General features: G+C 45.0%; 2 protein-coding genes across 3 annotated transcripts in view; one reads left to right on the top strand and one right to left on the bottom strand.

Annotated features, from left to right (window-relative positions):
• LOC101275277 (A-kinase anchor protein 17B) overlaps positions 1-6946 on the bottom strand; it is a 126178-nt gene extending 119232 nt beyond the window's left edge. Inside the window, exons 1-2 of the mRNA XM_049704676.1 lie at positions 6860-6946; positions 4987-5059 (exon numbers count right to left, since the gene is read on the bottom strand). The gene's annotated coding sequence lies outside the window, so the exon portion shown is untranslated. The remainder of the gene's footprint in view (positions 1-4986; positions 5060-6859) is intronic.
• A 144-nt stretch (positions 6947-7090) lies between these two features.
• SLC25A43 (solute carrier family 25 member 43) overlaps positions 7091-16889 on the top strand; it is a 41949-nt gene continuing 32150 nt past the window's right edge. For both annotated transcript variants that reach the window (XM_004275804.3, XM_033439148.2), the window contains exons 1-2: positions 7091-7365; positions 13819-14060. In XM_004275804.3, the coding sequence (XP_004275852.1) occupies positions 7091-7365; positions 13819-14060 (517 nt within the window). The remainder of the gene's footprint in view (positions 7366-13818; positions 14061-16889) is intronic.

The raw sequence follows: 16889 nt of genomic DNA on the forward strand, positions 1-16889 counted from the left end.
AGGAAAAACCACCATATGTTCCTTAAAAAACTGTAGCAATACACTTTTAGGCAAATGAAATAAAATTTGACCTCTAAATGAGGCTAGAGCTATTCCTAATGAATCTTCTAACAGCAGCAAGGCCTCTAATTGATCTTTATTATAAGGTATAATTATGTTATCCATATCTTTTCCAAATAACTCTCTACTTCTCTTTCTACCTTTAATAATTAACAAACTAACCATAAAAGGGTATGAGGCAACAATCTTTTTTGGACTAGCAGCCAAATGTATCCATTCTAGTGGTCCATTTTGCCATAATAATCCTGTAGGAATAACTGGAGTCCTTAAAATAATTAAATCCCAAGGTTTGGTATAATCCAATCTTTTAATAAAAACATTTTTTAAAGCTTTTTCTATTTTCTCTATGGCTTGTTTTCCTTCTGCAGTTAACTCTCTAGGGGATAAGGGGTTAGAATCTCCTTGTAATATCAAAAACAAAGGTTTTAATTCCATAGTAGTAATTTTTAACAAAGGCCTTATCCAATTTATATCTCCTAAAAACTTTTGAAAATCATTTAAAGTAACCAAATGATCAGTTCTTAGCTGAAAAGGTATATGCTGAATGGAAAATTCCTGTATTAATCTGCCCAAATAATTATAAGGAGGCTCAGTTTGAATTTTCTCTGGAGCAACTTTTAATCCATACTCCTGTAAAGCTTCCATTATATCCTGCAATGCCTGATGTAAGTAGGCCTTATCTTTATGAGCCAATAATATATCGTCCATATAATGTATTAAATATATTTCTTTATATTTCTGTCTTCCAAAGCAAATATTGTCCTCCAGATAAACAGGCCTTCGTAACCTGAATCCAGTCATATGGAGTCATCCATCTATTTGCCAAGGCATCTATAAGAGTCATGGTATAAGGTGCCAACGGTCCATAATCTACACAGGCCTTTTTAAGTTCTTTTAAAAGTTTTAAAGGCAAAGGATCCCAATATACATCATCATCATCAAAACCATCCTCAAAAATGACTGGAAAGCAGGCAGCAAAAGCATAATCATCATCGTCACCTTTTATTCTTCTATGCTTTTTATATTTGCCTTGGCTTTTATTAAAAGGTGGCGAAGGTGGTGGGCCCCTAGCCTTTAAAGGCGGTGGAGGTGGTAGGCCCTTAACATTTAAAGTTGAATGTCCTAATCTCTTTAAAGGGAGAAATGAAGAACTTAAAGGTGCCGGTGGGGCGGTCGGTAAACGACCCAAAGGGCGCTTATCCTGTAAATTAAGCCTATTTTTCTTAATTTCTTGCTTTGAAAAAGCACCATAGGGTTCATATTTCCTTCTTTCATAATCATATGCAGCAGCATCTAAATCATCCTGATCTGCAGGAGGCAATTCATCATCAAAAGGAGGATTCTTTAACAAATTAGACTTATTATCAATAGGTGAGTCAATTTCCTCCTCTGAATCATCATCCTTGAGGTTACAATCTTTTAAAGCTGCAGCCATAACCTCAGTTTTTTTTGATATTTTTGAGGAAAGTAACGGAGTACTTTCATCTATTACTTCTGCAGGATACTTATATGGGTTCTTTTGACCTTCAGGCAAAGGAGCAATGCTCTCTCTAATAAGGTTCCATAAAGTAAAAGTATCTACTGGAACCTTCTCAGGTCCAAAATGACTGTAATATACTTGCAAAGTTTGTCCCACCTTTTGCCAGGTTTCTATATTAACTGTTCCCTGTTCTGGAAACCATGGGCATTGTTCCTGTACAAACTGAAAAAACTGAGTTAGTTGCTTACTAGCTACCTTAATTCCTCTTCCATTTATCATATGTTTAACTATATCAATAAATAAGAGCCTCTCTTTGGACTCAGTGTGTCCCATCTTGACACCGCCTTACTCACCTTCCTAACCAGTATTCCTAACTGGGGGTCTGCAGCACCCTACGGTGAGACTCCTATCCGTCCGAGAAAAAATTATACTTACCCCTTCAGGTCCCTGTTCGGGCGCCACTTGCCGGGGACCAGCCCCAGCTGAACAGGTTTCACCGAAAGGGGAGACGGAGTCGGCGTGGACAGAACACAAGACACCTCAGAGGATGCAAGGATCTGCCAAATTTATTTTCATAATTCCGAAGCTTTTATACTGTGAGGCAATCTCACTTTCAATCTTAACAATCTAGTTCCCTAGCCAAAAAACCCCTTACAAGCCATAAAACAAAGATCAAAAACAAAGGTACAAAGCCATAAAACAAAGGTCGTTTTCGTCAGCAGATTACATCAACAGGTTAAACAGGTTTTTATGGTCAAGTAGTCTTCTGATCTCTATAGTCTCTTTCATCCCCTGTGGTTAGGTACATCTTGGTCACATCTAGGTCAGGAACTTTATCTGCGGTTCCATTATTCTTCCCAGAAGTAAATGTTCTTATACCTGTATGTTCTGTTTAGTTAGCTGGTTACACAAAACACAAACTCAAACACATTACTCTTTTACAATCTGTAAATGCCTTCAGGCCGTAACATTTTACCTTTAACATCAAAACAAGGTGCTATAAACGTACTAACCCTAGGGGGTCTTTGTGGAGGGCATTGTACCTTAAATCTGTCACCAAGGTCCTTTGTAAAATATTTACAAAATATAATTCGTCCCTTATATCTATTCTTATAAAAAGAGCAGTAAAGCTTATATATATTTGCCTTAAAGCTTACCCTATCTAATTTCGCATATACCCATTGTAATAAAAACCTTCCCCGCCACCAAACCCAAGAATTTCCTAGTATATCTTTAACTCCCCAGGGAGGCCATAACTCATCCAATTTACTTTGTAAAGTAGGTTCTTGCCACAAAAGCATTCCTGTCGTATTTCCCCGAGCCCAACGCCCTGGCCCGGGAGTGGGGATCTCAGGTGTAGTCATCAAGGGAGCCGGAGTGATTACAATCCTTCTTGGCTTTTCCCTAGTTGGGATCTTTCCTCAAACCCTCCATCGGAACTGGGAATATTTCCCAACCCCAATAGCAATCCTACAAAATCACTTTAGGCAAAGGCAGGGGAAGACAAGGGGAACCACACAGAGCAAAGCCTTGCTACCACACAGAGGAAAGCTGTGGTCCACGGAGGAAATGGGAAACAAAGCCCTGCTGCGGCGGGAGAGCAGTTGCCATTGGCCAGGTCTCTTGTCTGCTACCTGGGTTCCCATCTGAGCTGGGCGTGGGAAGCGAAGCAGCCATGGGGACAGGGTTCAGGCTCCTGCAAAGTTGGGGGGTGAGGGTCTATGCCCCACCTCTGTTGGCCCCCAAGTTCTCTCCTGATGGCCCCTCTGCGACTGTGCCTGTCTTAGGTTGTTCCTTCCCTGAGGAATCTTACCCGTCTCTGGCTAACCAGCCATCCTCCGGGGCCAAGCAGGGAGATGTGAGGTGTGCGAGGTGCAGTGCCCCCAGAGAAGGTCAGTTCTCTGTCACCTTGGTAGCCTATGCCCCCGTGGCCTCCACGCCCAGCACCTGCCCTGGGATTCCCTCGCCAACTGGCGGGGCCCCGGCTCTGGTCACATGACTTCGGGAACCCAGGTTTCTCCTCCAGGGAGGGCCCAGCTTACAACACTGGGCAAGAGAGACCGATTGCAAGGCACCAGCCACCAGGAGGCCTCAACAGGGTAGGGGGAGTGTAAAAAACCCTATGTTCAGGAAGCTTTGCTTTTCCATATATGTGTCTGACAGCATCAGCTTTGCAGAGGAGAACTTTGCCTCTCCATATTTGTACCCGATAGCATCAACTTTGCTTGACACTACGGGTCTCGTCTGTGCTGTAACTCAAAGGCACTTCCTATGTGGCTCCCGACAAAAAGTCAATCTCCCTTCCACCTCTGTTCCTACCTCTCCCAGTTTTCTTCCCTAGAGATAATCTGATTATCAGGGTTTTTTTTATATCCTTCCAATGGAATTATCTTTTTTCTTTAGAAGAGAGGAAGGGAGGGAGAGAGGGGGAAAATCCATACAAATGAATATTTGTCTGAGCATTAAAAAAAAGATGAGGAAAGACGCACACAGCAGAGGGGGTATAGTTCAGTGGAAGAGCATTTGACTGCAGGAAAGATGTAGGCGCGCGCGCACACACACACACACACACACACACACACACACACACACACACCAAGTTCTTAAGGTTGGTTGCTCTAACGTTACCTCAGAGGATGCGCAGGGGGACTTAATTTTCTTTAATACACTTCTATACTGTTTTTCTTGGTATGACAGGTATATTCTACTTTTGCAATTTACAAAATTCCATAAGGTTAAAGAATAAAATACAAATTAAGAGAGCAGGAATCAACCAACATTGGCATAAATATAGCAAGATAAACTATAATCTTAGAAACACCAGCAAGTTAAACTAAGGTAATGTACTAACAGAAGATTTAACTCAGTGAGAAGAGAAACAAAAAGTGAGAGTTGGAGAATCAAAAACTGTGAGCATCTCCCAAGGCCTGATGAGGACGACAGGAGGCTGCCTACTGGTCTGAATCAGCCAGCCACCCTTTTTCCTCATATTACAATACTACTTCTAAGATTACTTACTGCCTCTTTCCTGTTTTTCTGTTTTCTTTTTTTTAGTTATCATAAATTTATCTTTAACACAGCAGTCCAGTTTCACATTGTGCGCCTTTTCCAAAGTTGGAGATCTTAACTTACTATGTCCTTCACAGACTTTTCAACAAGTATGAAAAAGAGGCAATGAGATTAGCTTGAGTCTACAAATCACAATCCAAATATAGGACACCCTCAAGGACTGATTTATGTTTAAGATCAATCTACATAATATTCCCAATGCTTAGCAAATGAATGAGACTCTGGCTGAGTAAAATATGAACAAACCTCGTTACGTTAGCACATTATCATGAAAAGACAGAAGGCAGCAAATAAATACTTTGCTGTTACTCATTTTACTGTGCAAGGTTCCTGTTGTGAAAAATTACTTTCGAGGGTAAAATATACCATCAACTCACGATCTCTCCTGGCCCACAGCTGTGAAGACTAAACTGGTTCTTCCTACCTCTGGCTCACTTGAGCATCTTATTCCTGCTGAAGACAAAAAGAACAGCAGTGCTAAAGAAAAGGGTATACCTGGTTCCCAAGGTGGATGCAATTGAAGGCTTACACAAGTTGCCTTCAAACCAAACAAAACCAATACAACCCAGTTGAGCCAATCTCCATACAATGGGGTTATTGCATCAACTGTTCCATTCCCAGGGCAGAGCTCCCTGAAAGACCTTTAGGATCTAGTCCTGTTGTCCAACAGAGTGCTTTAGGACAGAACTGGTAACTGAAGGTTCCCTTACTGTAGTCCCCACATTCTAATTCGAACCCTCTTAAAGTCCAGTGTCGGGCTTCCCTGGTGGTGCAGTGGTCTTTAGAGTCATCAACCTACTTTCTCCAACCTCCCACAGCCATGAAATTAGCTTACAGCAAGACAGGCGAATTCACAAAACAAGAAAAATAAGCATCCCCAGTGGTTGAGAGCAGAGCAAGGTTTCTGTAACTAGAACAAGTCCTCTTTTTCCATTTCTTTTTTATTTTATTGAAGTATAGTTGGTTTACAATGTTGTGTTAATTTCTGCTATACAGCAAAGTGATTCAGTTATATACATATATACATTCTTTTTCATATTCTTTTCCATTATGGTTTATCACAGGATACTGAATATAGTTCCCTGTGCTATACAGTAGGACCTTGTTGTTTATCCATTCTATATATGATAGTTTGCATCTGCCAATCCCAGTCTCCCAAACCCATCCCTCCCCCACTCCCCATACCCCTTGGCAACCACAAGTATATTCTCTGCCTGTTTGTTTCATAAATAGGTAGAACAAGTCCTCTTGATCTAGACCCTGCAATGCCGTTTAGAAAAGGATCCTTTATCATCATGTGTGTTAGTAAATGTAGAAAGTAACTATACAAGCCTAAAAGCAACTGTGTACCTGGGATGTCTTCTACTAATGGACTGCTAGACTGCCTTTTCACTATTATTACTGATATGGCTTTTTAAGAAGAGAAAACTGGGAGAAGTTTGGAATTTTTTAACTTATCAAAATCCTTCTTAGACTCTGGCCAAGTCACTCCTAACCCTTCTTTGCCTCTGTTGTCCCCTTAGCTCGCAGAACCACTGAAAATGGTTGAGAGACACTCTACAGTCGCCGTGGACGTGTTAGTGTAGCTGGTAGTGGATGTTGGCATAAAATCGACCTAGATTTGAATCCTGATGGCGTCTAGCAGCTGTGCCTAGAGCAAGTCAATCTCTCTGTCTTGGTCTCCTCTTCTGTAAAATAACATCTAATCATGGCTAGCACATCTGTAGTGTTACCTGCATCATTTTTCATTTAATACTTACAACAACCCCTAGAGGAAGAAATTATAGATGAAGCAACTGTGGCACAGAGAGGTTGAGTGACTTCCCCAAGGTCACACAGCTGGTAAACTGCAGAGCCAAGATTCTAACGCATGTTGGAGTCCAGGCCCTAACCACCACACCTACAGCCTCTCCAACTGAGAGCAATAAATGAGGACACACCTACTAAGGGCTGTTTTGAGGATTAAAGGAGTAAATGTATGAAAAGCCTAATTCAAGTGTCTGATATCGTGTGTATGTTAAAGAAGGTTTTTTCCCTTCTGCACTGGGAAATCCGTAAGGCTTTTTCCTGGGGCAGAAAAAAAGGTTGGAGGGATGAGAACAGAGGCGAGGGGAGGAAGGGGGCGAGGTGGAACGTGGAAAGGAAAAAAGGCGGTGGAGGGGGCACTGAATATTCAGGACGCAAGAAGTGGAGCGGGCTAGGCCTTGAGAGAACGCGGTGACTCCTTCTCAACTGCAAACAGAAACCTACCGGCCAAAGAGCAGACATTAAACCGGCGCGGCCTCAGCCCCGAGCTGGCATCCTCAACCCCGCCCCGGCCCCAGGCCGGCTCGGCCGGGGCGCGGACCGGCTTCCCTTCCGGGCCGCGGGTCCGCCCTACGCCGGGCGGAGCCTGGCCCGCCCCCCGCACCGGAGCCCGGGAGCCCCAGGCCCGAGCCACGCGATCTGCTGGCCGCCCGGGGCTCGGGTCGGGGACGCGCGATGGCGACTTGGCGGCGGGACGGCCGGCTGACGGGCAGCCAGCGGCTGCTGTGCGCGGGGTTGGCGGGGACGCTCAGCCTCAGCCTCACCGCGCCGCTGGAGCTCGCCACCGTGCTGGCCCAGGTCGGCGTCGTGCGCGGCCGCGCCCGGGGGCCGTGGGGCGCGGGGCTTCGCGTCTGGCGGGCCGAGGGGCCCCGCGCCCTGTGGAAGGGGAACGCGGTGGCCTGCCTGCGCCTCTTCCCCTGCAGCGCCGTTCAACTGGCCGCCTACCGCAAGTAAGAGCCGGGCACGGGCGGCGTGGGCGGGGCCCGGGGCCCGGGAGGCCGCCGCCGGGGGTCCCGCGGCCCGACGCCGCCCGGGTGCCCGGGATCCGGCCAGCGGCGCGCCACAGCCCCCTTCCGGAGCGCGTGGGAGCCCCTCGGGCCAGAAGGCAACCTCTCCGGCCTCCAAAGCGCAGCCCCCACCTTTTCCTTTTCACCTTTTCTTGGGATTCCTGCCCCGCCGGGTGCAGTTTTGTGGGGACGCAGCTCTGGCCCGGAGAGGCTGACCGGGTTGGTCGGGCGAGGAGGTGGAAGGGGGCCAAAGGAGATTTGGAGGGAAGGAGTGAAGAGATCTCCGGAGAGATGGCCCCTAATCCTTCCCACCATCCGCCAACTTGGAAATTTTGCTTTGGCTGGCTTGGGAGAGAGACCCTTTTGAAGATGCGTGTATGGAAGTGTGTCAGAGCCCCCAGAAGAACGTGCTTGGTAGGGGCACAGGGCCCAATCCACTGCGACAAAAAGGCCACGGAGTTCGGCGCTCCCCACCCCCCAAGAAACTGGACTTTAGGGTCCTACAGAGGCTGCAGCTTCCCCTCCCCAAACTGCATGCAGCTGCAACCTCGCTGCTCCCTGGACTCCTTCTTTGGGCTTTGAACACCTCCCCCCCAAAACAGCTGCATTTTAGGAAAACATCTAAAGAGGTAATGCCAGATGACTCTTAAAGCTTCCTCAAGAGCTCAGAGATACCTGCATTTTAACTGGAAACAAAGTCTAAAAGAATGAAGCGATAATGATGCAATTTCAGGTAGTTCTGCAGCTGGGGGGATGTTCCCCGTGTTCCTCGTTCGCTGGGCACACTGCCAACTCGGAAGACTCGCCTTGGCTCAGAATTAGAGAAACACAGCCCACAGTCTTGACCACATAGGTCGGCCTTGGAGGCTAACAGTCAAAGCATTTTGCCTTTGGCTCTGGGAGGCCAGAGCTGGCAGTCTCACCTGACAGCTGAGAAACAAGCCCGATGGAATCTTCCTTATCACTGAGTCCTCGAGGCCAGTGCACATTTCACCTGTGCCTGGGAATAGAGTTGCCTTCTCTTTCTCTAGGAAGGGAGGGTAGTGAGATCGTGGGGCATTTCTGTCAAGGCTCTCTTTCTTCCCCAGCCCCCTTTCCCTCAGCAACATCTGGCTTGCAGTCTGTAAACAGTTCTCTGAATTTTAATGACTCAGTTTCTCCCCACTTCACTCTGCTCTCCACAAAGTATGGAACTCCTCCTTTGGAATGTGTACCAAGGGGAGGGAAGCAGAACTTCAAAGGCTGGTTTAAGTACTGTGGCTTTGCTGCTAACCATCTAGAATATATACAGTCATCCCTCCATATCCAGAAGGGCATTGGTTCCAGGACACGGCCCCCCAACCAAAATCCCCAGATGCTCAAGTCTCTTACAGGAAATGGAGTAGTATTTGCATGTAACCTATACAGTCGTCCTGTACACTTTAAATCATCTCTAGATTGCTTATAATACCTAATACAATGTAAGTACTATATAAATCGCTGTAAATACAATGTAAATGCTATGCAAATAGTTGCCGATGTGCAGCAAATTCAAATTTTGCTTTTTGGAACTTTCTGGAATTTTTTTTCTGAATATTTTCAATCCACAGTTAGTTGTGGAACCCACAGATACGGAGGGCTGACTTCATCTCATTGGATTTTTAACAGCTTTACTGAGATATCATCGACATAAAAATTGTATGTTTAAGGTGTACAACTTGATGTTTTGATATATGTATACATTGTGAAATGATCACCACAATCAAGCTAATTAACGTATCCATCACCTCTACCTAGTTACCATTTCCTGTGTGTGTGTGTGTGTGTGTGTGTGTGTGTGTGTAAATCGTTGGATTTTTACGACACCTGCCTCCTGCCCTGTAAGGTCCACAGGGCACGAAGTATTATGCCCACTTTCCAGATGCACAGTTGGGCTCAGATTGGCCACACCACTCATCAGTGACAGAGCTGAGCTCCACCACCTGGCCTTCTGACTCCAATGCCCATGCCCTGTTACTTCCTGCTGCCTTTCTCTCTGCCTTCATTAAGTGATCACGGTGTGCATGATGCTGGGGACAACGCAAGATGAAAGGGGCATGGTCCCTGTGCCCCAGAGCTTACAGAGCAAAAGAGTAAGACTAGTGTGTCCATAGCATGTGATTGCTAAGGTTAAAGTGCTATAGCAATTCACACCTCTGATGATGGAGGAGGAGGAGAAGATGTGAAGATGTCACAGTGGAGAAAAACCATCGGAGTTTGGTGTTGGGAGAATGAGTAGGAGTTTTCCATCAAAGATGGGGAGAAAGATACTGCAGAAAATGCCACAAGCAAAGGCACAGAGGTGAGAAGGCATGCAGCGTGACTGGAGCATAAGGTGTGTCTCTGGCTGTAATGGGAAATACAGCCAGAAAAGCAGGTTGGAATGAGATCTTGGAGGGCCAGATTAAGGAGTTTGGACTTTACTTGGAATGCAAGGGTAGCTGTGGGGGATTTTTGATGGGGGAGTGCTGTGATTAAAGCAATTCAACAGGAATTGTCACCTGGTAGCAGTGGAGGACGGCTAAAGAGGAGGAAGGGTGGGGGGTGGCAGGACCACCCGTCGCACTAGTCCATGTGGCGGCTGAGGGCACCTGAAATAGGCTGATGACAGTGGGAGTGGAGAAGAGGAGATGTGTGGGAGAGGAAGAACAGATAGTTACCCAGGCTAGGTTTGCTAATAATTTTTTCCTGCAAGATTAGTTTCTTTCTGGAAATTCAAAAGAAATATTTCAGTGATAGACAGCAAAGTGGTTGATTAATCATGGTGCCAGCCTTCCTACATAAAGACAAGACCTTGGGGCCATCATTATACTGATTAATCTCTACCCTCCTGACCAGGAATTTGCAAAACGGTTGGTTGGGGGTAATGGTACAGCCTATGATTATGGGTTTGAACTAAGCATAAACCTCCAGAATGTTCAGAAAATGGAGTGGTTCAGTGACTTGTCCACAAACACAATTAATGGCAGAGCTGGAGCTTGAAACCAGGTCTTCTAGCTCCTTAATGCAGGGCTCGGCCCAACATTGTGAGCTGAAGTGTCTCCTTACTTGGATTTACAGTTAAAAGAATCCACTCAGTAGAGTCTATTAGGAGCTAGGTCCTTGTGCTAAACAAATAAAACCTAACACAATGGATGGCTTTCAAATATATCATATAGTAGACCCTCACCCAACTTTATGCCACAACTGTTTGTGTAGCTGTATAAACATTGGTTTGGGTCCCTGAAACTCTGAAATCGTTCATAACCAACACCATTTCCTTATTGTGTAATCGATTCATGAGCTTGTGTTTGCCTGCTAACTTGTGTTAGGTTGAAGTGTTGGCAGTTCTACCTACATACATCCAGGGTGTGTGTAATAGCCATGTGCCTGAAAGGAAGGGGTTACTGCTGCTCACCAGCTTATCCAGTTTCGCTGGAACAAGCTGCTGTGCAGTGTGTAGGAGTGGGAGGAAGAGCAGAAAGGGGAACACTGCTGCCCCACCCAGTCAGACAAGCACTTAAGATGTGGGGACCAGGATGATGTAATCGATGGCCTATCAGGGGTGCCCTGCCTTGACTCTGATTGTAAGAGGAACGATTTGTAGTCTTTGTCTCCGTATAGTAAAAGTCTGAGAGGAAGGACTTGCTTTGGTTCTTTTTAATTTTGTATATTTGATAGCAAGACCCTACATTATAAAACAAACTCATAGAAGACAGAACTCCTCGTCCTCGTTCATCAAGTCATTCAGAGAACCAAGGGCCGAATGCCTCTCTTGTTGCCCCTATCAGTCATCTCTTTGGCAGGGCTGTTGAACTCTCCTAAGATCTATGCTGAATGCTAGCGCAGTGTCTGGCAGTGTGGATGTTCGGTGACTGGGGAATGGATGCATTAACGCCCTGGGAGTGGCGAGCGGGATGGGGAATAAGGAGGAGGCAATGAGAATGAATGGTGTTTCTTTTGGCATTCAAACTCCTGCTTCTTCTAGATGGTTCCCGCTTGCTGCAGACCACCCCTCCAGCCAAGCATTTCCACTTCCTGTTTCCCCTCCCCTGGCTAAGGTTCCCGCTGCCACTTATTGGCCAGGGGAGGGAGGAGGGAGGATCGAGGGAGTGTGCAGGCAGCGAAACCGAGGCAGATGGAAGGCCCACTGGTGAATGCCAGCTTAGTTACCTGCATCTTTAAAAGGTTGCTGGTTCACTCAAATGACTGTTTCAGCTGGTACAGTTAAGGTAGGGTGACAGAATGAAATCCAGACTTTCCTACAGCTTGAAGGAGATGTTTTTAATCGACCAGTGTTTACTTGGGAGCAAAGGAGCGGTCCTAGAACCCCTTCAGTGGTTTCACCTGAACTCTGGCTCGTCTTGTTTATCAGAGATAAACTCTGGCCTGCTGCCAAAGTGAAAAAGCAGGAAATACACAGCTTCACTGGAGCTTGGAAAGCCAAAGAACTGGGGGTGCTCTCATTTTTAAAAAGATACAATGCTTTTATTTTAGCCTAGCTCTGTTCACTTTCTTTTTATTCTTTTTATTCTCCCCCTCCCCACCCTCCGACAGAAAATATTATTTTTCCTAGTTTCCAAGCCCTTTTTTTAATTTTGTCCTCATCAGCAAGAATGAGTAAAATTCCTTTGCTTCCTGGCCAGGGAACGTGCACCATGTAAAAGGCCCCTTAGAACAATTTCTGCCGAGGTAGGCCCTCATGCCTGGGGATGCACTGCTTCCAGAAAGAGGGATTGTAACAGAGTGGCTTTCTATTCTGCATTTAGAAAAGTCCACCCAAAGCCATTTCTTTACTAAATTGTGAAACTGCAGAGAAACACAAAGAATAGTCTAGCAAACATTCATATACCCACCATGCAGAATTGACAGCATGAAAGATAATTAGTTTAAAAGATACTTCAAGTATCTTTTTTTTACACAAGAAGTAAAATATTACAGATAAAGCTGAAATCCCCTTCATTCTGATTCCCAGTCCCATCCACTCTCCACCTTCCTGGGGGTCTATTTTATACTTTTGTATATGTATCTATATCTATCCATGATTGGTGTAATATATGGTTTTGTGGATGTGGTTCTTAATTTAAGTGTAGTCAGCCCTCTGTATCTTCGGGTTCTGCATCCGTGGATTCAACCAACCACAGATTGGAAATACTTGGGGGGAAAAATTCCAGAAAGTTCCAAACAGCAAAACTTGAATTTGCCACACTCCAGCAACTATTTACATAGCACTTACATTGTACTAGGAATTATAAGTAATCTAGAGATGATTTAAAGCATACGAGAGGACAAATAGTATACCATTTTATATGAGCGACTTGAGCACCTGCAGATTTTGGTATCCGTAGGGGGTCCTGAAACCTGTGGATATACAGAGATGGCTGCAAATGGTTATCATACACCATAGGTCACTCTACAACTTGCTATTTTCACTCAGCTTTATGCTTTTACTATTTATCCGTGTAAATACATAGTTCTAAGCACATTCATTTAAACTAAAATATCGTTGTATCACTGTTCTACAGTTTATCCATTCCCCTACAGATAGACATTTAGATAGTTCGATTTCACTTACAAACAATGCTGTATGTGTCTTCATATGTACCCGTGCAAGAGTTTCTCTAGGATATGCACCTAGAAATGGAATTGCTGGGGTGAAAGTAGGCATTTTTCCAATTTTACTAGATACTACAAAGTGACCTGCCAATTTACACTTCTCACAGCAGTGGGTGAGCATTCCTGTTTCCACACTTTCTCACCATCACTTGATATTATCAGACTTTTTCATCTTTGCCAGTCTGCTGGTTGAGAAGTGGTATTGTGTTATTGTTCTTATTTGTTATTTCCCTGACAGTTGGTGGGGTGGTACATCTTCTCTTATAACTATTAAACCAATATATTTTTTAAAACTCAATGACAAAAAAAAAAAAAAAAAAAAACTCAATGACTAGGGATGCTCAAAGTCATCGTTTCAAGCAATTTCATTTACGTTGCAACAGAATCAAAGGAGCACATTCCAGTTCCGTATTTACCAAGTATTTCTGTTCATTTACACCCCACAGGCAAGCCAGGGTTGACAGTTATGCAGATAAAAGGGGGAAATGCTTGAAATGAAGTGAGGACTTAGGGTAGATAGAAATAAGAGGGTTAGGTATCTCTTCCTTATAGATGTTATATAAACTATAACAGCTAATTTTATATAACTAGAATTATATTCATTACTATGAGCATAATTGAATGTGTAGAATTGAATGTGTTATTCATTAATCCTAATACATTAGTAATTTTCATTTTGTAAAGCATTTCCAAATGCAGGGAAATGGTGCAGTAAGTAGCATCGAGCAGTCTAGCACAATCCGTGGCTGATTCCCTTGGGCTTTTCTCCCTATTTTCTCCCAGGTTTGTTGTGCTGTTCACGGATGACCTGGGCCACATCTCACAGTGGAGGTCCATCATGGCTGGGAGTCTTGCGGGCATGGTTTCCACCATCGTGACATATCCTACAGACCTCATCAAAACCCGGTTAATTGTGCAGAACATGCTGGAACCGTCTTACAGGGGGATCCTCCATGCTTTTTCTACTATTTATCAACAGGAAGGGTTCCTGGCCCTTTATCGAGGGGTTTCCCTTACTATTTTAGGTAAGATGGAACTTTTCACCTTGTCCAAGAAAAGACTGTGTTCTTTGATACATGCAAATGACTTGTATACCTTTGTTGGTAACCAGTTAAATCCATTTTACTGAGTTCAAGGGATATATATATATGAGTGTATTGTATACCTTTGTTTGTAACCAGTTAAATCCATTTAACCGAGTTCAAGGTCACATGGATTCAATCCACACAGAGTCCATTAGCTTCATTCTATTCCATAGCCATATACCCCACTCCTAACTCTGGTCTGTTATATCCCAGGGAGGGAGTAGGACAGAGTGCATGTGGCTCAGCACAGATTGATAAGAAGACAGTCCCACACACTCCCCATCTGACTGCAGGAAAGAGTCTCTGCGTGCATCGGTACACATATGAACACAACCAGGGTAGCAACTGTAGCTTCTGTGTTCTTTGGGACCTTTGCCAGGGCTACAGGTCACCAGGACCCCCAATTGCCAGTCCAGTAGACTTTTGCCTTTTATCTGACCTTTGTTGCAGCATTTGATGAGATCGATCACTCTATTCTGGAAACTTGGCTTCTAGGACCCCACTGTCTCCTAGATGTCTTTCCCACCTCTCTGCAGCTCTTTCTTATCTGACTCATCTGACGATGCCAGCCCCCTGTGTGTCACTATCCCCCAGCTCCTGCCTTAGCTTTCTTCTCACCCTCCATACCCTCCCTGGGTGGCCTCATCTAAACTAGTGGCTTGAACAAGCATCATTATACTCTAATGACTCCCAATCTCATCTCTATAATAACAACGACTAACATCTATTGCAGTTTACTATGTGCCAGGCACTGTGCTAAATGGTTTGCGTACAGTTCCTCATTTAAGCCTCATTTTACAGATGAAATAGATGCTTGGGGAAGCTAAGTGACTTGCCCAAGGTCACAGATAGAAAGTGGAAGAATCTAGCAATATAACCCCAGAGCCCTCTCTCTTAACCACTGACTACTACCACTTCCCAATGGCAGTACAAATGCCTGCTATTGGACACCCTCACCTGATGCTCCCTTGGCTTACTGAAGTCAGGAGTAAACCTGATGGCTGCGTTAGTTGCACACCTGCCCCCTTCCTGTGTTCCCTAATGAACGAGACCGCCTTTCTTTCATCCAGTGGCCCAAGCCAGAAGAAACCTAGAAGCACTTCAACTTCAACTCCTCCTCTCACTCCACTCCCACTTCAGCCACAAGTGTTGTCAATTTCACCTCTTTTAACTCTCAAGTCTGCCCCCTTCTCCATCCCCATCTTCTCTGCCATAGGTCACACTCTCATCATCATCTTTCCTGCAGACACTTATGAGAGGCTCCTACCTAGTCCCAGTCTTGGGTCTCTGCTGCCCTAGTCCGCCCTGTGCCCTGCTGCCAGGGTGTGATGATCTTTCTAAGTGCAAGTTGATCATTTCACCAACCTCTTTCCACTGCCCTCCTTAAAAGCCTTCACTGACTCCTGTGAGCTACAGGGAAAAGCCCAGATTCCTTGTGGCATACTAGATCCTTCAGACCTGGCCCTGCCAGCCCCTCCTACCTCATCTCCTGTCACGTTCTACCTGCACTCCTGCTTTGGCCATCTAGAAATACTTGCATTTCTTGGAAACACCACTCTCTTTGTACATGCTGTTCCCTCTGCCTGCTCTCCCAGTGTCTGATGAACCCCTACTCATTCCTCAACACCCAGTTGAAAAGTTCTCTCTTCTGTGAAGTCCTTCTTGATTCCCCCAGGCAAAATTAATCCCTCTGATCCTTGTGTACCTAAAGCACTTTGTATAGCCCCCTCACTATGGCATATGTCATCTGTCTCTCCCACTAGATGGTGAGCATCTCCAGGAATTAGCCTACTTACACCTCTGTATATTCCTGGCACCTGGCATAGGGCCCATCACATAGCATAAGCTCCACAGATGTTTTCTGAATGAAGGAAAATGTAGGGTTGGTGCGTCATTTTTAATGTGTTTATTAAATATTACATTTTTCTAAAGATGAGCAACCCCACTAGTGTTAGCCCCTCTTTTAAATCTCATTTTGAGGGAGAAATTTAGTCCCTGCGTAAACTTCAGATTGCTCCCAAAGTTTCTGTAAGTTTCAAGGTGCCAACTACTGCACTACTTGCTCACCATCTTTTCCTAGAAAGGTGAGGCTGCCATACAGTGCAGGGTACACACTGAGCCCTGATATGGCCACATCTCATACTACCTCACTCTTCAGGTTTCACAGAATGTCTCCTTCTCAGCTAGAGATCAGGTCCCCCCTAGTCTCCAAAACTTGATTAAGTACCGCCCACTAACTGTTTTTTTCATGGGAGTGAATTTTTTCCCCAACACTCTATTTTTTTAAATTGAAATACACGGAAAAGTTAAGAGAATTGGAAATAGCCTGGATAAACAACAAGGTCCTATTGTATAGCACAGGGAACTATATTCAATATCCTGTAAAAAACCATAATGGAAATGAATATGAAAAAGAATATATATGTATCACTGAATCACTTTGCTGTACAGCAGAAACTCACACAACATTGTAAATCAACTATACTCCAATAAAATAAATTTTTAAAAAAAGAATTGGAAGGGCTTCCCTGGTGGCGGAGTGGTTGAGGATCCGCCTGCCAATGCAGGGGACACGGATTCGAGCCCTGGTCCGGGTAGATCCCACATGCCACGGAGCAACTAAGCCCGTGCGCCGCAGCTACTGAGCCTGCACTCTAGAGCCCGCGAGCCACAACTACTGAAGCCTGCGTGCCTAGAGCCCGTGCTCCGCAACAAGGGAAGCCACCGCAATGAGAAGCCCATGCACCGCAACGAAGAGTAGCCCCCGTT

The sequence above is a fragment of the Orcinus orca genome, chromosome X (assembly GCF_937001465.1).
Source record: "Orcinus orca chromosome X, mOrcOrc1.1, whole genome shotgun sequence".
Classification (NCBI taxonomy): Eukaryota; Metazoa; Chordata; class Mammalia; order Artiodactyla; family Delphinidae; genus Orcinus; species Orcinus orca.